The 24,561-nt window shown below is 34.7% G+C and overlaps 3 protein-coding genes across 3 annotated transcripts; 1 reads left to right on the top strand and 2 right to left on the bottom strand.

Moving 5' to 3' along the window:
* Positions 1-6,975: 6,975 nt before the first annotated feature.
* Positions 6,976-9,341, bottom strand: LOC135123394 (THO complex subunit 1-like). The gene is made up of 4 exons (XM_064048000.1): positions 9,035-9,341; positions 8,308-8,982; positions 8,038-8,258; positions 6,976-7,990 (listed from the first exon to the last, which is right to left on the bottom strand). Exons 1-4 carry the CDS (start codon positions 9,071-9,073, stop codon positions 6,976-6,978), a joined length of 1,950 nt encoding a protein of 649 aa, XP_063904070.1. The 5' UTR covers positions 9,074-9,341.
* Positions 9,342-9,477: 136 nt separating this feature from the next.
* On the bottom strand, positions 9,478-11,590 carry LOC135123395 (uncharacterized). Its single transcript, XM_064048001.1, has 5 exons — positions 11,139-11,590; positions 10,405-11,088; positions 10,139-10,354; positions 9,825-10,089; positions 9,478-9,769 (listed from the first exon to the last, which is right to left on the bottom strand). Exons 1-5 carry the CDS (start codon positions 11,389-11,391, stop codon positions 9,505-9,507), a joined length of 1,683 nt encoding a protein of 560 aa, XP_063904071.1. The 5' UTR covers positions 11,392-11,590; the 3' UTR covers positions 9,478-9,504.
* Positions 11,591-11,638: 48 nt separating this feature from the next.
* Positions 11,639-16,851, top strand: LOC135123396 (replication protein A 32 kDa subunit-B-like). Its single transcript, XM_064048002.1, has 6 exons — positions 11,639-11,785; positions 11,835-11,905; positions 11,952-12,050; positions 15,972-16,085; positions 16,137-16,546; positions 16,599-16,851. Exons 1-6 carry the CDS (start codon positions 11,770-11,772, stop codon positions 16,681-16,683), a joined length of 795 nt encoding a protein of 264 aa, XP_063904072.1. The 5' UTR covers positions 11,639-11,769; the 3' UTR covers positions 16,684-16,851.
* Positions 16,852-24,561: the final 7,710 nt, after the last annotated feature.

The raw sequence follows: 24,561 nt of genomic DNA, 5'->3' as shown, positions 1-24,561 counted from the left end.
AAGTAATGTCTCCGCCTGCATTGAATATAAAGTTAATTTGAAGAATAAAGGTAATCATTACAATACCTGCGTTAACCAGGAGAGTTGCCGAACTGCGGCGAAAAGAATGACCTATGTAGTTAGCTGGATTTTCCAGTTTGAGGAAAGTTGCAATTTTTCTGGGAATTTTTCCAAAGGTCTTAATTCCTACATTTTGGCGAGTATATTTACCTTTATAATAGTGTAAAAAAACCTCAATGGTGAATTTGTGGGTCGTAAAGCAACATAACGTCGATACAAATCAATGGTATTAACACCAAAGCCTTCATTAACTACACTGAATCTTCTTTCTTTGTGGGTTTTGTTGTCAGGTATAACAATATTCAGAACATTACCACAATCTTGTATATCGTCAAATCTCATAGCACAAAATTCGGCCTTTCTGCAAGCTCCGGCAATTCCAAAGATTAAAGCAACCTACACGATTTCATATGTATAAAAAATACTTCTTATTAAGTAATTCTTACCTTCTCGAATAAATATTCTCCGTCATCAGCTTCTTGCAAGAAAGTTTTGATTTCTTCTCGTGTCAAAACGTTGGATTTTTTGCCACGATAACCAACATTTAATTTTTTTATATACGAAATAACAGCACCAAATTTTTCAATATCTATGTTTTTTTTTGCCTTTAGAGTGGCCTTTAACATTGAATATTCTGGCCATAAAGAACAAGGTGACAACTTTTGCGACTGTAATTGTTAAATAATTTAGTTTTATGAATTTTACTAAATATGTACTCATTCTCATGTCCAAAAAAGCCAAGATAACATCTTCGGTTACTTCCTTGATGCGGTTTTTATTTTTCCAGTCTTGGAACGAAACATATACTTTCTCGTATGCATTTTTTGACTTTAAGGGTAACAAATTGCTTCGCAATTCTTTTCCCTTTTTCGCAATTTCTTCCGGAACGTTTTCGCACATTTTGACGATGAAAATTGTTTTTTCCAAAATTTGTTTACTTGTCATAGTTACAATACACAGCAATCTTACTATGATACTATGAAGCTTCACAAATGATTTGTCAAAATTTGTAGTAATGAATTGATTAAAAAGGAGTTGATGAATTACTGTTAGTGTTTGAAAAAATCTTGAAGCCAACACGTGTTTTATAGTTTAAAAATCTCGCTCTATAAAATCCTGGCTCCCTTCGGTCGCTCGGATTTTAACTACGATCTTGATTTTTAAACTGTCTATAAAACACTAGTTGTCTTAATAGCTATTAAAATACCGCGAACTGGTTACCCCAACAAAACACATAATAAATAAACACAAAAATATTCAGTCATCGTTGCGAGGAAACGCCTCGATGATGTAAATTTTAACGTTGCGAGGAAAAAGCGTCTCGGTGATGTAACCACGATAGGACGCTAATAACGATGATAACCGCCTAAGGGAAGAAATTATTTTAACCCCCCCGTCAGTTCGCGGTATGAATTAGTTAGTTTAACTGCCGTAAATGAACTATTAACAATCTTGTGTGAAGAATTATGAAGTGTTATAATGTAACACTTACGTATAAGCATCCAGAAACTTATTTGTAATTAAACAACAACGTTGTTATCCTGACTAAGTGAATGTCATGAAATCTTCTAGCAAGTGGTTTATTTAAATAATCCTGATTGTTAAATTGTGTTAGCACTAGCTGACGATTAAGAAAAACTAACTTGATTGATGAATTTACAAACAACAAAACAAATCTACATCACGTGGTTCGCGGTGAACGAAAGTCCGCACTTTTTCGATTAAAAGACCGCAAAGATTAGCTACACGTGTTGGGGGTAAACTGCGTCGTCATCGGAGTTACGATTGATTGTCATTAAACAAAGTCTTCCTCTCTTTTATTAATTACCAAACCAACTAAACTAACCAAAACTACCTTACCACGTGATTACACTCACAAAAACACATCCAGACTGACGCTTCGGCATGCTGCCCTCTGTGTACCAACCAACCTTCTAACTAAAATCCCCTAGCGCCACTAACTGTCCAACTATCCAACAAGCGTTGCCGTGCACCTGGTTGCCTATGTTTAACGATTTTTGATTTGAATTTCTTTTTTCTCAAATTCAAATTATTCAAATGTGATTTCGTGCCGTTGTTAATTAATTTCAGCGCGAAAATGTTGATTCAAATTCGGTCACCACAAGGTGGTGAATACAAGATGGAATTACATTCTAATTATGCTAAAAAGGCTATTAGAAGTTAACATGTTACATGTTTCTGAATGGGGTATAATAACAGACTGTATTCCGATTTTAAAACCGCTAGAGCTAATGACGACGGAACTTTCGCGAGAAAAATATGTGACAATGCCTCGGTAGTACCACTTGTGCGTGGTTTACAATTCAGTTTGAAGAATTTGAAACCCAGTAGTACAGAAGTCGGCACATGGTTACAAAAGAAACTCTTGGAACCCGTTTCCATCAGACGTCTGGTTTCACTAGAAACAAACAAAATTCTTGCAAAAAGTAGGGGAAAGGTGCCTAAAATGATCCCCCTAAGGGAGAAATTCTTTAAAAAATACTATATTATTATTATTCATGTAAATCTGTAGCATTATTTGTAAGAACATTGATTTTTATCTAGGTAACAGTATAAGCCAATTGGTGATTCGATAATTATAAAAAAAGTTATTAACGTTTTTCCAGGACCTTACAAAAGGATCATTTTAGGCATCCCCATAGGTAAAATGATCCCTCGGCATGGGCATAATGATCCCTTTGAATTTTGACCATAAGGGGACAGCATCAACAAGAAAAATCAAATCATGACATAACTGATAAATATTTTATTTCAAAAATTAACAAAAAAATAAATTCTTAAAAAAAAATAAACAAATAAAGTTTGAAAAGCAGCGAAAATACGGGGTGTATAATTTCTGGAAGAGTTTGAGACAATACTTTAGTCATCAGTACGTGCTAAGACAAGACTAATTTTGCCAAATGGGATACCCTCCAAGAAAAGAGAGGGCGGGTGGGCGGGCCTACTACCTGCTAAGATAAAACTGAATTTGGCAAATGATATACCCTCTAAGAAAAGAGAGGGTGGGTGGGTGGGGCTAGTAACTGCTAGGATAAGACTGAATTTGGCAAATGATATACCCTCTAAGCAAAGAGAGGGTGGGTGGGGGGGACTAGTAACTGCTAAGATAAAACTGAATTTGGCAAATGACATACACTCTAAGAAAAAAGAGGGTGGGTGGGTGGGGTTAGTAAGTGCTAAGATAAGACTGAATTTGGCAAATGATATAGCCTTTAAGAAAAGAGAGGGCGGGTGGGCGGGTCTACTAACTGCTAAGATAAAACTGAATTTGGCAAATGATATACCCTCTAAGAAAAGAGAGGGTGGGTGGGTGGGGCTAATACTTGCTAATATAAAACTGATTTTGGCAAATGAGATACCCTTTAAGAAAAGTGACGGCGGGTGACTGGGATTAGTACCTCTTAAGACTGAGGATTTCCCAAAAATAGAACAGGAAAATCCCTAAAATTCTTTTAAATTATTTAAATTTCCCCGTCTTAAGAGGTACTAGCTCCACCCACTCTCCCTCTCCTCTCTTAGAGGGTATTTCATTTGCGAAAATCAGTTTTATTTTAGCAGGTAGTAGATGGGTGGGGCTAGTAACTGCTAAGATAAAACTGGTATTGGCAAATGGTATTCCCTCGAAGAAACTAAAGGGTGGGTGGGCGGGGTTAGAGGATATGTCATCTGCAAAAATCAGTCTTATCTTAGCAGGTAGTAGCCCCGCCCACCCACCCTCTCTTTTCTTGGAGGATATGTCATTTGCGAAAATCAGTCTTATCTTATCAGGTACTAGCCCTCTAACAAGATAAAGGGCGGATGGGCCGAGCTAGTGCTTGGCAAGATAAGGCTGATATTGGCAAATAACATACATTCTAAGAAAATAACGGGCGGGTGGGTGGGGTTAGTACTTGCTAAGATAAAACTGATATTGGCAAATGGTATTCCCTCAAAGAAAATAAAGAGTAGGTGGGCGGGGTTAGAGGATATGTTATCTGCAAAAATCAGTCTTATCTTAGCAGGTACTAGCCCTGCCCACTCACCCTCTCTTTTCTTAGAGGGTATATGATTTGCAAAAATCAGTCTTATCTTAGCAGGTACTAGCCCCGCCCAATGATCCGGGATCATTTTGCCTCAAGAAAAAGGGATCATTTCGCCTTAGGTAGCATATCCGCATTCAAAAATTGTAAACTAACCTTCAATTTTTACATGCGGTAAAAAGATCATAACTAACCTACGACTGAAATGTATCTAATTCTGTCAAAACAACTACCACCGCTATAAGACCTTTCAAATGGAAGTAATGGACTTTTAAAATATATCTTACCATAGATCAGAGGTGCTTATTTTACATATTTTGGCACAAAACTGTGCAGAATACACAGAACGCCATCAAACTTTCAGAAGGTACTAATTACTAGACAGCGGATTTCTGTCGGGCTACGTCACGATATAGGTGGGGACGCGCTGGATCGTCGGGACTCAGTAGCGGGTGATAGATAATCACTGAATTTAAACATTACTTATTCCATAAATACAATTAACGATTTATTAATCAAACGGCTAAGTATATGAGAATTGGAATTAACAGCAGAGTGCAACGAAGCAGCGGTATTCTATTCTCAAATAAACGAAGTGTAGCCCGTAACTGCAATGAATTCCCATCCCGTACGAGCCGTACCGAGTTTGGCCTTGTCTAGCCCGACAGAAATCCGCTCTCTACTAATTACAGAGCGCTTAATCAAATGACAGTTATGTTTGGTAGATGGAGCCACAAATTTTCTTACAATTGATGGGGATCATTTGACCTGAGGGGATCATTTTAGGCACTTTTCCCCTACGTTTTTCGATCCCAGGTTCAAAAAAACGGGATTTGGAATAGAGGGAAACGTTAATAATTAAACAGTTCGTTATAAAAGTACCGTTTTTTGTTTCCTTTCCGGATGTTTACACTTTTTTTTAATTTTTGTTGATATACTTACTTTTTTTAATTTCATTTACATATTCCAAAAGATGTTGTGTTCTTATACTTTAGTTCGTTTATTTTGTATTAATTTTTATTCGGAATAAACGAATATTTTAATACGTACTCGACGCACTTTCACATCACTACACTTCCTCATTTTATAATTTTAGTGGCGATGTCGCTTTACTGTGTAACGGGCGATAAATTTACTTATTTTTGGAGATGTTGGTATGAATCAGAACAATCGTCATTGTCGTAAAAATCAAGGTTGTCCTTGTGAAACTTGGATTTTATGATTTCACACCATTCTAATCAAGGTTTATAATTTCACAGTTAAATATTGGCGCCGTTTGGCTGGACACGATGTCTTTGTCCAGTTTTATAATTTCATGGTTTAAATTTGTTAATTTTAACAAAAAGCACATTTTGCCACTAAAAATCTTCATATGACAGTTAATTAAGCCTAATTTGGTGGACACACAAATGCTTTTACGACTCCCCAAATAAACTAGTAACTAGTAAACAATTTTGCGAAAACAACTCCTTTGGAGGGGTCTTTACTTATTAAAGATCGAAAGATCCAAAAAAGACCAGAGTCCTCTAGCCAGTTGCCTGTTTAGTGTGTGTTTGTGTTGTGACACAAGGGGGTAAGTGTTAATATCTCCAAAAATGTGCACGATTTCATAAAAAGTTCAAAGTTTTGTTTTTATTAATATTTTTAAAGTTCAGTTTAAATTTGATGATAAATCGCCCTTTGTATTCTTGATTGGATAACGTTTTGAGATTTATATCTATTTTTAAAGATTAATTTGCATTGAAATTATTAGTTAAACAGTTATATTGTTTGATGAACGCTGACCACGCAACTACTATAATGTTCCTTACCAAATGTTTGAGTTGTTACCAAATTTTGAGTTATGGTACCAATTTTAAGTTTTGTTATATTTTTGTTTTAGATTTTTTTTAAATGTTTGTTTTATTATGCTTTCAAAGATTTAGTTTCAAAGTTATAAGGTTTTCTTGAATTTATTTAAAAATGTTTTAATACTGAAGTTCATTTTCTGTTAATTATATTCGCATATTAAACTACACTACAGTTTATTGTTATTCCAAATTTTTCTCATATGACTAAATTTCTTTTGTACATACTCATTTCTAAATTAAATATAATTGTTCATTTGAGCAAAATGCATATACTTGAAGTAGTCCCTTTGTCCAGTCACTAGAATGTGTTACCATCATCACGAACCAGCCTACGAACAAATAAATAATATTTTCACTATATATCGGGCACAAGGTCCACGACAAGAGTTTTACAGTTAAATACTAAATTAACAAAAGTTAATTTTGAAAATCTCCCAAGCCCGTCACAATTGCTCTACCCCCGATTTGCAGATCGCGTAGAGCTCCTTGTCTACACCATCGACCAAATCACTGATAAATATAAACAAATAAACCAAACCAAGACAGACTTGCCGATATTTTGGGTCTTTTCATACTTCATGGAGCCCCAAATTTTGAATAGCCTCCCTAATGTCGTTATGTTGGGCTACAAAGCCGATTATGACAATTATCCGTGGTTTCAAGATGGCGTCAACGTGCAAAAAATGGCGAAAATTCGGCTCGCCGGTCCGAATTTTCACGAATGTGGATCCGAGGTGAGACGAGTGTCCACGATGATGGTAATCTAACCTCAAAGTTACAGTAAAATCGTGCTACCGGCGAAAGAAGAGTACAAATTCTGTGATTTTTGCAACAAATGGGTTTCGCAAGAGAATTTGCACGATCTGTCAAAGCTGCCAACGTGAACATTAATGTGGATAACTGGTGTTCCTGCTGGTAAGTCACTTAGAATAATCAGTAGGTTTCCCATTTTAGTTTTACTGAAGGATTGTTTCTATTGCAAACAACCAGGAAAAACAAAGTAACCGCTACAATAAAACAAAAAATCATGTATCCATTGAATTTATTTCATTTCTAACAAGTTCCGCCGCCGCCTCCATCTCTAGTCCTTCTAAAATGTACAGAAAATTATCCAGAGTGGCGTCTTCATCATCGTCGAACCACAACTGCAACATATTCTTAGCTTGATCCACCTCTTTGACGTTCTCCTGCGTGAAAAATTGAATTTCGTCGGTTTTAAAACCCAACTTATTGGCCAACTGTTTCCAATTGGGGGCCACTTGCTCACTAAATAATTGTAGCTGAGCCGGGGTAATTTTATAGTCGACCCTTGTACTTTTCTCATCCATGAATTCTTCCCCTTCCGATGGTTTGATATCTTCTGCCCCCTCATCCACTTGTGTGTCTTTAAACAAATTTTCCTCCTCAACATCCGCTTGTTGCACCTCTTGTGAATTTTCCTGACTCCGACCTGGTTTATCGTGTGCGATTTTTTTAATCATCACTTCTAAATACGAAGACAATGGATCATTGTTCACAGAACTGTAGATGAAGAAATGGGGGCTGCGTTTGGCGAGTAACCGCAAAGCCCTCCACCCATAGTTGCCGTCTTTGAGCAAGTTGTCTTCATCTTTGACTGGAGTGGGTGCTTCCATTTGTGCTATAGCGTCGGCGAAATAATCTTCCAAAGTCGGAAGGAAGTCTCGTTCTTTGCCTTTACAAGCCTCTAGGTTGTCTGGACACAAGTTCCACAACTTCGTCAGTTCGGGGTTTCCCATGTAAAATTTATCCTGGCTGGAAGCGTCTTTGATTATGTCGCCCAACAGGGGGCGGTCGTCGGTTTTACGTTTATCGGGGCTTTCTAAAGCCACGACCGACTTTTTCAGCTCGGGACAACCATCGTTTTTCCAGGCGTTCCAGTATTCTTCCCGACTTAAAATATTGGAAGCTATTTCCGCAAATCTTTTACCGTCAGGGGGCGTTTCGCGCAGAAGGCTGTATACTTTGTCAGTGCTGTTTTGGATCCATTCTTTTTGGTCAGATTTGAGTTCGAAACTGTCGCTACAACGAAAAGTAGAAACGATGTTGATGGTTTGAACGATACTTACGATTTAAATTTGACTGAAGAAGACAAATACTGGAACAAAATGAGGAACTGAAGCAAAACTGATCTTCGGAAGTTGACGTCGTATAGTTGCAAATCCAGCAATTTCTGGCTGGTTAAGTACTTGGAAAAGTACATTTTATTCGTACTTTCGTTACAATAGCTCCCATTTTCAACGTGTTCAAGTTTGAGACCCTGGAACGTGTTTAGGACGCTCGTCGCATACTACAACCAACCAATGAGAAAATGATATTTCCAAGATTGAAGTCATTACAGTACAAAACAACTTCCACTGCACTTTACTATACAACTGATTCGGATTCCGGAAGAAGTCCTGCAGTGACCAGAACTTACAATAAAACGTAAAATCAATCACAGCATTTTTCTTCTCTTCCCCTTCAATATCCCCCACAGTATCCTGACTCGAATCCGTCCCGTACTCCGTCGTATTCTCCAAATTAAACTCGCTCACAATATTCAAACCTGACCGTTCCGAAAACGGGAAAAATTTAGCCAAGAAGAGCAAAATCCGCCCGCAGAAGACCGTCGCGGTAGACCGGGACAATCTCCTCAGCAAATCGTTGCACAACCTCAACAAGTTGTTTTTGCAACAACTGAAAAACAAGTTCTCCTTCCACACTTCCACGTTATTTTCAACATAGAGAAACATCTCCTGACACGCATCCAAAGTCAGCGCGTCGAAAATATCAGACAGGAGTACCACAGGCATCGTGGGGTTGCTGAGGTCTTTTCTGCAGCACAAAACGCTAAAATCGACGAATTCGCGCAACACCGCGACGTTAACTTCTTGCTCGAGGAGCTCAAGCAGCATGTCTCGGAACGCCTGATCCAAGGGGGCTTTGAGGTCGGCGGCGGTTTTCGTAAACTGTTTAGCTTTGGTCTCGATTGTTTCCGCGCTTTTGGTTTTGAAAGACTTGCGTAAGACATCCTGAAATGTGCGAAATAATGAACAGATATGTGAGGTTATGTTTGGGAAATACCTGGTATTCGATGCGGAGGGACTCGAATTTGCCCCCCATATTTACGTTTGTGATGTTTGACCAATTCCAGTCCTTATAACTTGTTAAAGGGGGTTAGCTTTGGTGATATTTTGCCAAAACGTCGGCGTCTACTTTATAACCTCCAAATTTAGTAAACAAAAACAATGGTAGGAATGTCAGTGGGTTAGTAACCAATCGTAAGCAATGAGGGAGTCACGTGACCACAAAGCCTGATTCGTATTTGTTGTGGTGTTGAATCGTTTTTATTTTGGGCGTAGATCCGCAAGGTGCGTTCTATTGTATGACCATAAAGTAAGGCGCTTTTTGTTTCCATCTTTGCGAACACACTCTACAAATTCAGATTTACTTCTGATTAACTCAAGCTTTTAATAACCACGATTTATGGAATGCTGTTAAATACAGAAAGAAATGAAAGTCACCACTGCAGCCATTTCTTTTATTCAAAAGTTTTATAAGTAATCACATCCATCCGGCATACTTGTAAGTTTCACCGCCTCAAAAACTGCCCTCATCCAAATTCCCACAGCGTGTGCCCCCACGTCTGGATATTTACACAACGGTAACTTCGTTCTTATAGCTGCTTCTTCAGCCACACTCACACCCAACCCAAAGGCTTGTAGATAATGTTGTCCTTTCGCCATTTCTTTACTAATGACTTGTTCTGCACATCTAATAGGATAGAACATGTTTACATCGTCTCTTTCGGTGGAGTACCTAAAATGAATAATTTTAAAGAAATGTGCCACTTCAATGTTACTACTGGTATAACTGTTGAACGGCATTGGCTGCAATCGAATACACTCTCGCCCATACAAACGGCGTCACGACTTCCTCTTCAGGTAAATCCCCGAAAACGTTGGCAGCAGTTTCAAACAGTACCCCATAAATTGAGCCCATAGCGCCGCCTATTGCCGACTCCGCCATTACGCCTAATTTTTTGAATAGGGCGTAGGGGCAATCAACGGAAAGTTTGCTATTGATTAACCGTTTTTGCACATGTTCGGCCATATTTCTCAATCGGCTACCCATATTCCCTAAGTTTTAATAATCAGTGAAAGTAGCCAAAAAAAAAAAAAAAATCACCCCGGCTTTTTTCTTGATCTATGGTGTTTAACTGGCGCTCACAGGACATCAGAGCTTCACAACCGAATTCTATAGCTTTGGCACAGATTTTGCTTTGGGTCTGGCCTAATTTTGCACCTTTAAAAATTTCTTGCTTACCAGATTTTTGTAATAAACCTGGGTTTTCTTCACGTTGGAATGTGATCTCTGGAAGGAACTGACAAACTTGGTGCCAACCTTACAAACAAAAAATTGTAAGTATGCTTTAGAAAAATTATTAATCAAACCAGATGCATCTGACTGTGCGTCCAGGTACTCAATGATCTTCATATCAAATATTTTCATGACTGTCAAATAAGCTGTTCTCAAAGTCATTGTGATAAAACTGCCGTAATATAACCGAATTATGGATACCCCCCACTCTTTCAGTTTCTCGATTACTTGTTTGACTAACCCGAGCTCAGCCAACCGACTTAAAGCCCTAGAAGTGTTTATGAGAATCACTGTGGGAACAGACGGGTGTAAACTCAAATTAAACTGACTCTTTTTATCAATGATTGTCTGAAACCGTTTCACGAAATCTTGTGTCAACACTACACTCTGCCTCTTTAGAAGTCCCACCTCTACATGCTCATAATGTAAAGGTACAGTTACAATTTTTTCCACAATGTTTTCATAGCAGTTGTATATTTCATCAAAAAAAAACCCTAGTTCGGCCATAGCCCCTAATACTTTCGCCAAGAGAATAAACCCACACGAGTACCGCACCTTCTCGTCGTCGCCCTTATAGTCGTCGATCGACAGCAATTTAACCCTTGACCGGCAGTCAGCGTTAGCTCTCTCCACCGCAAGCCCGAAGTTAAACAAATCAGGACCCGCTTGTACTATCACAAAAACGCCACAGTTGTCTCCTTCGTTCAACTCCTTGATAGTCCGTAAGATATCGCGCGAACTGGGGACGCTGTCTTCCCCTGGAAACCAGTCTTTGAGTTCGAGTTAAACTCCAGTTGCCTCTAATTACCGAGAATAGCCGCTGTAAGCATGCCTCGTCCCACACAAATGGCTTGACATAAATCGCCGCCGCCGAGACCGCCCCCCAGCAGGCGAACAGTTTTAAGGCTTTGGTAGCGCCTTTGAATGATAACATTACCGTAGTCCAGGAGAAACAGATCTTGATTGACGGCAGTCAAAGAGTGGAGAGCATCTCGAACCGTCACTTCGACTTGGGGGACCTCAGCTGAGGGAGGTTGGGGAGGCTGCTCCGGCTGTTCCATATAATTTAAAAAAGAAATAAATAAATAAATAATATGACAGAATTGACAGTTCTAGTGTAAATAAACAAATAGTGGCGCCATCTGCGACTGGTGTCTTTGTTACATAATTAAGTTTAAAAATCTTCAACGATGTCTTTAGCGGAACCAAAATAGATAAATTGAAAATTTTGATTTATTATTATTAGACGAAATGATTGTGTTTTACGGAAAACTATGCGCTCGCAAATTGACACGAACGTTAAGCTAAAAGTCCCTAGCCGAGAATGACAGCTGACATCGTTGACATGTGTGAGCTTGTCAGAAATTCCCGCCGTTTGCAACAAGTACACTAACCAAAAACTTTGTTTCTGTGTATCACTTTCAAAAATAACAACAAAAATGTGGAATACTTTTGGTGCGTTGAATTTTTCTCACTTTATTCGAATAAATCGTTTTTTTCGTAGATATGAGCGTCAATGGGGGTTTTGTCAACGACGGCGAGGGCGGCGGGGGCTCAGCCACCAAAAAACGAGAGGTAACGCTTCCAGGGTTAGTAAATCCAACTAATAACTTGATTGCAGCAAGTTCGACGCGTCCAGAGTGTAGTCCCCGTTTTTATATCATACATAACTGAGTGTTCGGATGAAGAATTCACATTGTATGGAATGCCAGTGCAGATGGTAAGTCACACTCTGTCTGCAGTTGTCAAATTTGACTCGCTGTCACTGTTCCGTTCGCTTAAATTGGCACAATGTCGAAAATCTACCACAAAACTATGTCTGTTCTTGACACTGTTGTTCCTGAGCGCTTGCAGCCCCTATGGCGACATCCGGCGGGCCCCAAGACAATTTTTTTCTGGGCGCCTATGTTCAAGTGGGGTTTAGTGCTTGCAGGGATCGGTGATATGATGCGTCCCGCTGGAAGTATAAGTCAAGCCCAGTGCTTGGCTTTGTTGTTCACTGGGCTTGTGTGGTCACGCTATTCTATGGCGATTATTCCGAAAAACTATCCTCTGTTTTGGGTTAACGTTTTTATAGCGTCAACGCAAAGTATACAGCTGTGTAGATCTATAAATTATCAGATGAATGAGGCGAAGTCAAAGTAAAAAGAAAAATGTGCGCATTGACATTTATTTGTTCAGTTTATTTAATAAATGTTTTGAGTTGTTTTTTTTGTCTTCGGATTTTTTATTATATGATTGGTTTAAAAGCAAAAGGAGGCGTGGCTTAGCGGTTGTGACGCAGAAATAAATTTCATACTACTACCATTGTTTAAGTATATTATAGTTGGACAACCTGTACGGACAATCACTTTCCCATGTAGAAAAGAATGAATATATATTTTACATCTCACTCGCTTCACTATGAAGTGGCGGTACCTTACGAAAGGGGGTATTGAGAAATCGAAAAACTGAAAAATCACAAAATTGAACGAAATATCAAAAAATTAGGAAATTAAAAAATTGAGAAACAGAAAAGTCAAAAAAGCAGAGTCTAAAAATCGCAAACTTAAAAAATCGAAAAATTGAAAAATCAAAAACCTGAATAATCGAAAAATTGAAGAACTGAAGAACTGAAAAATAATAGATTAATTGAGAAATCCGAAAACTAAAAATTCAGAAACGTCAAAATTTTAAAAATAAAAAAATATTGAAGAACTGAAAAATCGAAAAATCTAAAATTTAAAACATTGAAAAGTTAAAATATCCTAAAACTGAAAAATGGAGAAATCCAAACATCAAAAAATAAAAATAAATAAATAAATAAAAATCTAAAATTTAATAATCGAAAAACTGAAAAATCAACGAATCGAGAAGTCGAGAATTTAAAAAATCGGACAATTGAAAAATCGGATAAATCAAAAATCGAAACATCGAAACATTGTAAAAATCAAAAGACAAAAAAATCGAGGAGTCGAAAAATCGAGAAGTCGAAAAATCAAAAAATTGAGAAACCGAAATAGGCCAAAATCGAAAAATCGAAAACTTAAATATGGAAAAATTGATAAAGCGAGAGATTGAATAATCAAAACATCGAAACATCCGAATCTCAATGAATTGAGATCTCAAAAAATTTAAACATTCGGAAATTTAAAAAATTAAAATATAGAACTGGAAGCTCGAGAAACCGAAAAATCTAGAAATTTAAAAATTAAAATATGAAAAAGTTGAAAAATTGAGAAATTGAAATAAAAAACAAAAAACTGAAAATCCAAAAATAAAAAATTGAAAAATCTAGAAGTCGAAAAATGAAGGAATCGAAGTATTGAAAAATATCAAAACTGAAAGAAATATCCAAAAATTGAGAGATCGACAAACCAATAAAGCGAAGTCAAAAATCGAAGAATTGAAGAACTGAAAAATCGAAACTTTGAGAAGTGGGAAAATCAAAAATAGATTAATTGAGAAATCAGAAAACTGAAAATTTAACGCAAAAATTTGAAAAATTGAAAAATTTAAATACTGAAGAACTGAAAAGTCAAAAAATCGAGAAATCGAAAAAACTAAAATTTAAAACAATGAATAATTAAAATATCGCAAAATTGAAGAATCGAGAAATCCAATTCAATTTGAAAAATTGAAAAATTGAGAAATTGGACAATCAAAACAATGAAACATCTGAATTGGATAAATTGAGAAATTAAAAAATGGAATAATCGAAAAATTAAAATATAGAAGAACTGAAAACTCGAGATATCGAAAACCTAGAATTCTAAAAAATGAAACATTAAAACATCGAAAAGTTTAAAAATTGAGAAATCGAAGCATTAAACAGTCGCAAAATTGAAAAATCTAAAGTTTACAATAAATTGAAAATCCAAAAATGAAAAAAGCGAGAAATCAAAAAAATCCATCAATTCAAAAATCGAAAAGTCGAAAAACTGAAATATTGAAAAATCTCATAACTGAAAGAAATATTCAAAAAATTGAGAAATTAAAAAATTGGAAAATTGAGAAATCGAAAATTAAAAAAGCAAAATTAAAAAATCGAAAAATTGAAGAATTGAAGATGTGAAAAATCGAAACTTTAGGAAATCCAGAAATAGACAAATAAAAAAAATACTTTAGCAATCGGCAAACTGAAAATTTAGAAACGTGAAAATTTGAAAAATTGAAAAATCGAAATATTTAAAAACCGTAAAATTGAAGAGGACAAAAATTGAGAAATCATATCATTGAAACATCCAAAGATCGAGAAATCGAAAAATTAAAAAATCGAGAAATAGAAAATTTAAAGAATGGAGGAATCGGAAAAGCCCAAAATTGAAATATTGAACAAGTGAGACATTTAAAGTTGAAAAATCGAGAAATCGACAAGCCGAAAAATCCCAATAGCGTATTTAGGTATACTATCCTCAAACATATTTGGCGTTTATGACTTCACACCAATTTGACTCCCATTATAATTCAATAGGCCGTCACAACCGGATGTCTTAAACCCGCTCACCGATACCTACCTGAAAAGACCTTTTCTGGTAAAAGCACAGGGCAGGACTATTCTACTTTTTAAAATTTAAATAACATTATAAATTGGAAAATGTTGATTTTTTTTTCCAAAAATCTTGACGTCTAAGGTGAAAACTCGATACGGATATTTATTTATTTATTTTATCTTGTTTTCGAACTATAATAAACATTTCAAACAATGTCTGTAACTTATTTTAATGTAAATTATATTCATGTGGTTAACAAAATCAGATGTAATATTAGTGTGATTTTGACCTTATTCTAGATTTTATTACAGCAGAACGGCGTATCCTTTTTAAATTTTAGAAGTTACGGAAACTAGTTCAAGAAACAATTAGTTATCTCGTATTTTTGGAACAAAATCTACCAAAATGTCCGATAACAGCAATTGTTTTTCATAGAAACAAACAGTCTTCAAAGCAGCCTTTAACAACTCGATATTACAAACATGCCTGTTAAGTTCTTAATGCGTTTTTTTCTCTCTTGTAATTATTTGTAATGTTTAAAGTTTATGTCATTCTGTTATTTACTTTGAACATATATTTTCATTTTGTGTTAATATTTTTGTAACACCACGAATCTAAATTTTACTTAAAATCTTGTTTTACTTTAATCTTGTAAAACTAAACAATTACACCAGTTTAAAAACCCTTGGAAAGTTTCTGTCAGTCTTCAGATATAGTCAAATAAAAATAGGCGTCAAATCCATTTAAATTCAATTCTTTCGTATCACGTTACAACGCGTTGCTTCATATTTTTTATGTCAAGTATATTTTCATATTTTGTACATATATGTTTATACACATTACTGTTTACGGAACAATGTTAATTATGGATTTATGGATAACTCCTCGTATAAGAGCAGTGTGAAGGGTGTTTGCCTTTGCTAATGTTTGATGGCGCCATCTGATGTAGAGTAAAATAAACCTAATACATTGGCTCACTGTAGTGAAAATGCGCGTTGACGAAAAATTTGTCCCACGCCCCCTGGATTCCTTGTCCTAAAGCTCACTATTTAGGCGAAGTAAAATTTGTATTAGGTTGTCCAACTATAATATACTTAAACAATGCTACTACTATAAGACTGGATCATACGTGCCACTAATTAAGTAAATAAAACCGCTCCACTTTTAAGGTGGACATCATAGGCGTCCTTCGAAACTTCGACGTCCAATCCACCAAAGCCACGTGCCTCATCGAGGACCAAAGCGGCTCAATCCAAGCGATCTTGTGGCTCGAAACCGACGGCGTAAGTGCAATTTTCGCAAACCTTGATCAGGTACTACGTTCAAACCCCTAGGACTCGATCAGCGCCCTCCCCCCAGTCAAAGAAAACTGCTATGTCCGAGTTTTCGGCTCCATCCGCACCCAAGACGGCTCCAAAATGATCATGATCCTAAAAATCATCCCAATCGATGATTTGAACGTCGTAACCCACCATCGCCTGCAGATAATCCACGCCAAAGTGTACGCAGAGAAGTTAGCCACAGGTGGGCTTCCAGCCACTCAACCGGTTAATCACGCGGCTGCGACCAACGGCACCATGAGCTTCGGCGATATTAAAATCAACACGCCGCAGGAGAATCCACATGGGCTTAAACCCATCCAGGCTAAGATCATGTCGCTGTTGAAGAACACGACGAATTATATGGGGATGGCGAAGAGCGAGATTTTGGCGCAGTTTGATTCCGCGCAAGCGAGGGAAGTTAGGTAGGGTTTGGGTTTTTGGGTCGCGGGGAGTGTTAAGTTTTGGTTGTTGCAGAGCCACCTTGGACTTTTTGCTGGACGAAGGGCACGCGTATACCACGTGTGATAATGATCATTATAAGGCGACGGATGGGTTTTGATACCAGAAGTGGGTTGTGTGGGTGATGCGTGCGTTTTCTTTTATTTTCACTTGAGGTGGAGCTTTATTTACCCAATTTATCTTTTAGTTGGATGTTTATAGTGTAGAAATTTTACAGTGATGGCAAACTTGTTTTAGTACCAATACAACAAGTACAAATAACCTAAAATTGTGTTTTTTTCACTAGCGGCCATAAAGCATGCAAATGTCGACTTATTTAGAGGTAGCAAAGTTCAAAAAGAAGATTGAGGTTATGTACGAAATACTTGATGTGATTATTTCTTAAAAAATGAATAAATGTGTGCTACTAACATTACTTGAATATACGCATGGTAGATAAAATGATTAACTCAGTGACAAGTGTAAACGGTTTTCTTTGTGTCGAAGATTTAGATTAAGTTTGATTAGAAATCAAAGCAAAATCATGTTGCGTCAAAAAATGTAACGTTTATTTTTTCAATTTATTGTCTTATGGTTTCTACTAGTGAAAAAAAAAAGTATATTAAGGGGACTCGCTAGACGAGGTATAACATTTTTTTGGTTTTTTGTATGAAAAAATGATATTAATATAGATGTATCATACATCAAACTGCAGCTTTTTTCATATTCTAGAGCGCAGAGACCAGTTCAATCAACTAAAAAAATATGGCTGAGAAATATCGTAAAAAAAGCACCATTGTATGTTTTCTTTTCAAGTTTTTTGAGTCATAACCATCATAGAATCGCTTGAAAATTCGCACATGGATAAAACATTACTTTTTACAGGGCGCAGAGTCATTAAATGTTTGTTAGTGGTACAATTTGTTTAAATAATAATGTGTTTATTAAAATCAAAATTTACCACAAATTAATGCAAAATACGTCGAATAATTTTAACAGAAATATCAGAGGAAAATTAATGATCTATTGGTTAGCAGAGTTTTTAACAAAAACTAACAATTATTGAAAAAAATGGGTATCAATTCGACAGAATTTGAGCAGTTAGTTCAGTACTTTGCCGATAGGAGCACCACTAAAATTTACGGAAGCGACTTTCCAGGTAAAACCCTTATCGCTTGCTTTACCATAAGCTGATTGTTAGAGTTCTCGGCTGATTTTTCTAATTTATGACAAGGAACTCAGTTTTATAACAAGCCGCCAGGACCGGCCGTAGTAATCTATTGTTAAAGAAATTAACTTTTACGCAATGAGGTACTATCATAAAACCGAATTAAAACTGGGGAATTATAATATTTTTACTCCACTCAGGATCCTGAATTCAATACACATGATTACTAAAAATTCATTGTAATATTATTGTTAATACATATTTTGCTTTCTTAATTAATAAAACTAATAAACATATTTATAATAATAATAAAAAATACATAAAATACAGCTTTTGTTTAACACGTATAAGTAGCTAAGTGTATCTACTACTTATCCCAGAAAGGAGGTGTTTTAAAAAAACCCTACGCTCAGTAACTTCTCCCTTCATTGTTTACTCGAAAAAAGTGCTCGTATATGTTTTCATTTGCCGAGAGATCATTTTCAAAATATATTTATAATAAAGATATGCAAGTCTTGGTGATGAAAAATGTACTCCTAATAAATTATTAAAGTACATAAAAAATTGAAACAAATTTTATTTATTTTAAAAAAATCTCTCGCAAAGGCAGGTTCCTCTTTCTTCTTGAATCAATTATTTCGGACAATAAAGCGCCAAAGCAAAATCTGCCAAGTTCATCTGCCATCTTTTTACATATATTTCTTCGTCTTTATAAATTTTTACTATATTTATTCTTTGGGTGTCCATACAACAAAATAAACTTGTGAAATACCCGTAACAAGCATTTGTCCCTGGACTTGAAAGTAGTAATCATGATTCTTTTTTTAGTTTCAATTCTCTGTCTGTCAATGTACAAAATTTGATTATTTTTTTTCTAACCGCTTCTTCGGAAGACAAATCTTGCGATTTTGAAGGGCATTTAATTTCGACTAATGCACTCCTATCCTCTAGAACCCTGTCTGGACTAGCAGCTAAGTAAGGAAATTGTTTTGAAATAAACAAGCCACACCGTTCAGTTTTTATATTTTTATTTATTTCAAAACACTTGACAGCTTTTTCCTCAATTTGCTGTCCATAGTATGGATGACTGTTACCTCTAAATGTACTGTAGTACAGAGACTCCACAGTTTTAGCTATTGCTGTAGTCGGTCTAAGTTTGTAAATACGTCCAAAATTTGAAACCGTAACCCTAATTTCTCTTTCTTTTGCCCAAATGTGCCTGTTGCCTAGTGTCTATTTCAATTTGGTCTAAATTCAAAGATAATTTTCCCAAAAAAACCTCTTTGGCTGTCACAAATGTTTCTACATCCATGACAGGATTTTCTAAAAAATATTTAAACCATAATCGCAGTTGGAACCAGCATACGTAAATTTTTTTACGACATATTTTTTACGAATACTTTGTCTAAGACGAGCTTGTTTTATAGACGAACAATATTTTTTTGTTATTAAACCAAGACCGTTTTAATCACAATATATTTACTTATCCCCTCGAAAAAATTGATGACGTCACCTCAAAATTTTGCTGAATAAATCCTACCTAAATTGTATAAAATATGATGAGTCTCTTCTTGTAATTTATCATTCCAGTCGTATTTTTTGGATTCGGATATACAGGGTGACTCAAAAAATTTAATGAATGCGCAAATTTATTTTATTGATTTAATCAGGAACTACAAAACCGAATGCTTTGATATCTAATGTAAAAAAAAACATAATAGGCATGCAGTCGTCACGTTTCCGATAGTGAAGGAAGTACTGTCTAAACTCTTTAGACCAATTTTTTTGATTTTCCCATTTTTCCATTTCTCAATTTTTCAATGTTTCAGTATTTCAGTTTGGGATTTTTTCACTGTTTCGATTCTTTAATTTTCCTTCCATTTTTAGGTTTTTCAATATTTCAGCTTTGGAATTTTGCAATATTTCGTTTCTTCAATTTTTCAAATTTTTGATATTGTGTTTTCTCGGTTTTTAAATTTTTCGATATTTTAATTTTTCAGTTTTTAAAGTTTTAGGTTTTTAGATTTCTCACTGTCTCGAGTTTTCGATTTTTCAGTTCCATGATTTTTCAATTTGTTGATATTTCAGTTTTGAAATTTTGCAATCTTTCGATTCTTCGACTTTCGATGTTTGATTTCCGAATTTTTCGATGTGTCGATTTTTTTACTTTTCCGATTTTTCAATTTTGCTATTTTTGAATTTTAAATTTTTAAAATTTAAGATTTTTCGATTTCTGGATTTTTATTTCACTTCTTCGAGATTTCAATTTTTCAACTTTACGAATTTTTCAGATGTTTTGATTTGTTAATCTTTCGATTTTTCGACCTTCCGTTTTAGACTTTCTGTTTACAATATTTCGTTTTGTTAAATTTTTTTTTTTTATTTCCCGATAAATCTAGATTTGGATATTTCGATATTTTGGTTGTTCACTTTCTCGATTTATGACTTTTTCGATTTATAAATTTTCGATTTTTTATTTTGACCTATTTCGCTTTCTCAGTGTTTCCATTTTTTCATTTTTTATTTTCCGCTTTCAGATTTTTCGATTTTGGCCTATTTCGATTTCTCAACTTTTCGATTTTTTGACTTCACGATTTCGATTTCTCGTTCTTTTTTCATTTTTCAATTTTTAAGTTTTCGACTTCTCGATTTCTCGATCTTTCGAATTTTCGATATCTCGGTTTTTCGATTTTCCAGCTTTTCAATGTGTCGATTTTCAATTATCTGATTTTTGAATTTTTTGATTTTTTAAATTTAGGAGATTTGAGTTCTCGATTTTTCGATTTTCGGTTTCTAAATTTTAGATTTTTGAGTATTTTATTTTTTCGATTTTTTGAGTTTTGATTTTTCGATTTTCAGTTCTTCAACATTTCTATTTTTCAATTTTTCGATTTTTTGACTTCACTTTTTTGATTTTTTGATTTTTCAGTTTTTCAATCTCTTACATTCTCAATTTTTGGATATTTCAGTTTTGAAATTTTGCAATCTTTCGATTCTTCGACTTTTCGATGTTTGATTTCCGAATTTTTCGATGTGTCGATTTTTTTACTTTTCCGATTTTTCAATTTTCAGGCTTAGATTTTTTTTGTTGTTCAATTCTTGGATTTTTAAAATTTTTGTTTTTTAAATTTTCCTATTTATCAACTTACTGGGAATGAATTTTTAGTTTTTGATACCATTTTTTTTTTCAAAAATTTTCAGTTTTTCAATTTATTAACTTTACGATATTTCAGTTTTACGATTTTTAAATTTTTTTATTTTTTAGTTTTCAATTTTTGACGTTTCTAAATTTTTCGATTTTTCAATTTTTCGATTAACTGATTTTTTGATTTTCCCATTTCTCTATTTCTTGATTTTTCAATTTTTCGATTTCTGGATTTTTCAATGTTTCAGTTTTGGATTTTTTCACTTTTTCGATTTTTCAATTTTCCTTCCATTTTTCAGTTTTTCAGTATTTCAGTTCTGAGCTTTTGCAATGTTCCGGTTGTTCAATTTTTCCATTTTTACTTCCCGAGCGTAAGCAAAGGAAGTATTGTAATCGAGTCCGTCGGCCGACTCTCTACTTTTACGTTTTCTCGATCTTTCATGACCCCTAGAAGACGAAGAAATAGATCTCCCATTTCCGTCTGTCTGTCCGTCTGTCCGCCCGTCTGTCCGTCCGTCTGTCCGTCTGTCCGTCTGTTGTCCCGGATTTTTATTAGACAGATAATCTCCGAAAGTACTGGACCGATTGTTGTGAAATTTTGTACTTATATTAGGAATATCATGTAGATGGTAAAACGCTAACCAAAATTTGTCTAATCATCCCCACCACTAATGCGATGACGTCACTTCAAAATTGTACATAGTAAATGGGTTTTCAATTGTATAAAATAACATAGTCCTACACATGTAGTTTACAACTCTGAATCGACTTTTCACCCGAAACGTCCAGATTTTTGAAAAAAAAATGAAAATTATAAAACAACATTTTGAAATTTAATTTTTAATCTGCTAACCAGAATGCTTTGAAATGTTGTAGATGTTTTAAGGCTATAAAGAGCATCATAAATCTTTAGTCAAAAAATATTTGCTTATCCCCTCCAAAAACTTGATGACGTCAGCTCGAAAGTTTGCCGAATAAATCATATCTAAAATGTACAAAATATGATGAGCCTGTACTTGTCATTTATCACTCCATTCATATTTTTTGGATTTGCATATACAGAGTGACTCAAAAAAATTAATGAATGCGTAAATATATTTTATTGATTTAATCAGGAACTACAAGACGGAATGCTCTGATATCTTGCAGATGTTTTAAGGTTATAAAGAGCATAATAAATGTTTAGTCAAAATATATTTGCTTATCCCCTCCAAAAACTTGATGACGTCAGCTCGAAAATTTGCCGAACAAATCATATCTAAAATGTACAAAATATGATCAATCTGTACTTGTGATCTATCACTCCATTCATATTTTTTGGATTTGCATATACAGGGTGATTCAAGAAAATAAATGAAAGCGTAAATTTATTTTACTGATTTACTCAGGAACTACAAAACCGAATGCTTCGAAATTTTGAAGATATTTTAAAATTATCATAAGCATGGTAAATTTTTGATCAAAACGTATTTGGTCGTCCCCCCTAAAAAATTTATGATGTCACCACAAAATTTTGCTGAAAAAATCCTATCTAAAATGTACAAAATATGGTGAGTCTCTTCTTGTGATTTATCATTCCATTCAAATTTTTTCGATTTGCATATACAGGGTGACTCAAAAAAATTAATGAATGCGCAAATTTATTTTATTGATTTAATCAGGAACTACAAAACCGAATGCTTTGAAATCTTGCAGATGTTTTAAGGTTATAAAGAGCATAATAAATTTTTAGTCAAAATATATTTGGTTATCTTCTACAAAAAACTGATGACGTCAGCTCAAAAGTTTGCCGAATAAATCGTATCTAAAATGTAACAAAATATGATGAGTCTGTACTTGTGATTTATCATTCCAATCATATTTTTGGATTTGCATATGCAGGGTGACTCAAAAAAATTAATGAAGACGTGAATTTATTTTATCGATTTAATCAGGAATTAGAAAACCGATTGCTTTGAAATCTTGGGAATATTTTAAAGTTATTATAAGCATGGTAAACTTTTGTTCAAAATGTATTTGTTCATCCCTCCTAAAAAAATTGATGACGTCACCCTTAAATTTTGCTGAATAAATCCTATCTAAAATGCAAAAAATATGATGAGTTTGTACTTGTGATTTATCATTCCATTCATATTTTTTAGATTTTCTTAAGAGGTGGTTCAAAAAAATTAATGAAGTCAATTTATTTTATTGATTAAATTAAAGGCAACACTTATTATTAGTATTACACCCCAACCAACCCAATTTGGTAGACACAAAATTTGTTAAAGGAAAAACTCGGTTGAAACATAAGGGTAGCACGCTTATTTACATCGACTTTAACATTACAGACCTGCATTTGTTTTATGCGCTCACTTGGTTCCGCGAATGTGAAATAAACATGTTTATAATCAACCAATTGTGAATTTCACCGTCAAGAATTAAAATAAAACCCAATGTTTTATATAATAAGCGGAAGTCGAAGCAATAAAACCGATGGTCGTTTTGTTTACAGTTTCTCTGTTTGACTCTCACGTATGCTGTTACGCCTGTCATCTTAAATTAAGAATGTTTATACATACACGATTTTCAGTTGCCTCTGATACGTATACGTGAGTAAATTGTTTCGTTATTTTATTGATTATTACAAATCAGTATTCAAAACGACCGAATTCATTTTCCCGAAAATTTGAGAATATAATAATTTTATTCTTAGTATTACACTACATCTATCCCAACTGATATACGTGTCCTTGCAAAAATGTTGATGACGTCATCGCAATTTTTTTTTAAATTCCCACTACAAAAATGTAATGAGAAAAAAAACACAATAGGCATGCAGTCGTCAAGTTTCCGACAGCGAGGGAAGTACTGTCTAAACTCTTTAGACTAATTTTTTGATGTTTCGATTTCTCTGTTTTTCAATTTTTCGATAGGTATTTTAATTTTTCAATTTTTAAGTTCTAGATTTTCCGTTAATTTTATTGTTTTCCTTGATGTTTTGATTTCTCGATTTTATTCGATTTTTCAAGTTCTCGGTTTAGGTTTTTTGGTTTTCCAATTCTTCGATTTTTAGATTGTTCAATTTCTCGATTTATAGATTTTTCAATTTTTTGGTGTACCGATTTTTTTCGTTTAAAATGTTTCAATTTTTCAATTATTAAGTTTTCGATTTTTCAATTTTGGTGTAATTTGAAAACGGTATTAATAATACATTTATAGGCGAATAAACTAATAGACGGGCTTGATAAGCCTTGTTTGCTCTACAGTGTCTAAATTGTGTTTGAATAATATAATAATTATCTCGAATATTAAAATTAATATGTCAAAAGAATACGAGAAATGATTATTCTGTGCTGAAGGTATGTTGTGGGCCGCCTGTCATAAATTATCATTTTCTGCATTATCGGCTTACGACGCTTTTATGACCCACGTCCGGTAGTCGTCTATCCCAGCGCCTCAGGTAGATTTTTTTTTTAAACTTGCCTCCTTAGATCATATAATAAATAGATACCACCATGGCGTGTTCTTTCCCTAGGACAGCCTGTGACGACATCCTCCTGTCACACATCTCTCTCGTGCATGGAGGGATTACAATGAAGCTATCCTTACCTGATCACTATTTGAATTTTGCGCGCCTAAATTTTAGGAAGTGTGTCTGAACTAACTTCGGAAGAAAGATGTTGACAGCTTGATTTTATAAATAA

The sequence above is a fragment of the Zophobas morio genome, unplaced genomic scaffold, assembly GCF_036711695.1.
Source record: "Zophobas morio isolate AGI-343-1 ecotype UQ-CSIRO unplaced genomic scaffold, CSIRO_AGI_Zmor_V1 ptg000006l, whole genome shotgun sequence".
NCBI classification, from domain to species: domain Eukaryota; kingdom Metazoa; phylum Arthropoda; class Insecta; order Coleoptera; family Tenebrionidae; genus Zophobas; species Zophobas morio.
The sequence above is the reverse complement of the archived record's forward strand: the minus strand, read 5'-3'. Positions and strand labels throughout refer to the sequence as shown.

Bases quoted from the DNA above. Each gene is read 5' to 3' on its own strand.
- LOC135123394 (XM_064048000.1), bottom strand. From the start codon at position 9,073: ATGGGGGGCAAATTCGAGTCCCTCCGCATCGAATACCAG. The intron at 8,983-9,034 runs GTATTTCCCAAA...CGCACATTTCAG, and splicing joins CCCTCCGCATCGAATACCAG to GATGTCTTACGCAAGTCTTT. The intron at 7,991-8,037 runs GTAAGTATCGTT...TTTTCGTTGTAG, and splicing joins TCTTCAGTCAAATTTAAATC to CGACAGTTTCGAACTCAAAT.
- LOC135123395 (XM_064048001.1), bottom strand. From the start codon at position 11,391: ATGGAACAGCCGGAGCAGCCTCCCCAACCTCCCTCAGCTGAGGTCCCC. The intron at 11,089-11,138 runs GTAATTAGAGGC...ACTGGTTTCCAG, and splicing joins GCTTACAGCGGCTATTCTCG to GGGAAGACAGCGTCCCCAGT. The intron at 10,355-10,404 runs GTTTGATTAATA...TTTGTTTGTAAG, and splicing joins CGCACAGTCAGATGCATCTG to GTTGGCACCAAGTTTGTCAG.
- LOC135123396 (XM_064048002.1), top strand. The intron at 16,086-16,136 runs GTAAGTGCAATT...TCAAACCCCTAG, and splicing joins TGTGGCTCGAAACCGACGGC to GACTCGATCAGCGCCCTCCC. The intron at 16,547-16,598 runs GTAGGGTTTGGG...TGGTTGTTGCAG, and splicing joins GCGCAAGCGAGGGAAGTTAG to AGCCACCTTGGACTTTTTGC.